At 56.0% G+C, this 1,281-nt stretch overlaps 1 protein-coding gene across 1 annotated transcript in view; it reads right to left on the bottom strand.

Moving 5' to 3' along the window:
- Positions 1–1,004: 1,004 nt before the first annotated feature.
- The window catches only part of HELT (helt bHLH transcription factor), a 2,016-nt gene continuing 1,739 nt past the window's right edge, over positions 1,005–1,281 (bottom strand). Inside the window, exon 5 of the mRNA XM_015569748.1 lies at positions 1,005–1,281. Coding sequence (XP_015425234.1) covers positions 1,170–1,281 — 112 coding nt within the window. The 3' untranslated portion in view covers positions 1,005–1,169.

The raw sequence follows: 1,281 nt of genomic DNA, 5'->3' as shown, positions 1-1,281 counted from the left end.
TAAGACAACAGCCAGGCTTACTTTGCTGTTTAGGTCTTAGAAAAACATGACCTTAGCTCGCTATTTTAAACGTATCCCTGTTTTATGGGTAAGGTGCAGATCCAACTGGAGTTGAAAATCATAATCCCTTAAAGATACTAGCCAAGTCTCCCCTAGACAGTCTAGCCCCAAACTTGCCTGTGTTCTGGGTGGAGCAGGAAGGTTAAATACCCCCTCCTTGCCCACCCCCTGGGATGGGGAAGAGGGGAAGCGTTTGCTTCCAGGCCTGAGAACCTGAACCCCAAGCCAGTGGCACAGAGTGGGGATCCTCATTGTGGGGTATGCAGAGGAAACCGTCCCTGGAGAGCTCATTTCCTAGCCCAGCCGTGCTGGTCTCTCACCCTGATTCCTAGTCCCCTGGAAGCTGAGCCCATCTGTGCGTAAAAGGCGATGCCAGCTTCTCTAAACCTCCGGAGCAGGGTTAAAACACAACGAAACAGCAAACCTTCCTTGGATGTTGTTTTTAAGCCATACCTCAGAAGTTATATGCACTTAGAGACGTGTTAAGGCTGTAAATTTTGTCTCCCACTCAGCGGGCTGAGTGTCACCACTCTCCAGACCAGCGGGCACCTACATCCCTGGGCCTTGTTGTGGGGCAGGAAGGGCAGCGGGTCCGAGCTGGGCAAGTCCTCCAAAGCCAGTTTGGGGCGAGTCCTTGGACCTGAATTATCTGAGAGCCAATAGCCCCATTACTCACGTCTGCCCTTCCCCTGAGCAAATGCCCAAGATGCATGTGGGGCAGAGCGGGTCTGCAGCCTCAGGGAAGCCTCAAAATCCAGTCCCAAGGACACCTCCACTTAGTCCCCCCCCCCGCCCCCTCACACTGCACAGGGGTGGGGGGAAGTTCCCCAAATCACTGGGGGCCATCACCTTAGCCCCTGTGAGCCCCTGGCCCTGGCTGGGCACATCCGAGGGATGGATTGTGGAGGAGCAGAAGGTAAAGAAAGCCATCTCTTTGGGTCTTTAACAGAACACATTTATTGCCGGGGGAGACCGTTCAGAAGACTTGCTTTGCACTTGGCCTTCCCCACCCGCTGTTGGTCGGGACACTATATACACCTGTGCAACACGCAGTATCTCCTAAGCAGCGCAGCGGCCCGTGCCCAGAGAAAGCGGGCGGGCGGCCGGTGTCAGAGAACTTGGGGGTGCTGGGGCGGGTGCAGGTTGAGGCTGTTGGGGTGGGCGTGGCCGATCAGGTTGAGGTAGTGTCGATCCAGGCCCTGCACCGGCGCTAGGAAGGGG

This window comes from Myotis davidii, unplaced genomic scaffold (genome assembly GCF_000327345.1).
Source record: "Myotis davidii unplaced genomic scaffold, ASM32734v1 scaffold184, whole genome shotgun sequence".
Classification (NCBI taxonomy): Eukaryota; Metazoa; Chordata; class Mammalia; order Chiroptera; family Vespertilionidae; genus Myotis; species Myotis davidii.
This window is presented reverse-complemented; position numbering and strand designations above follow the sequence as displayed.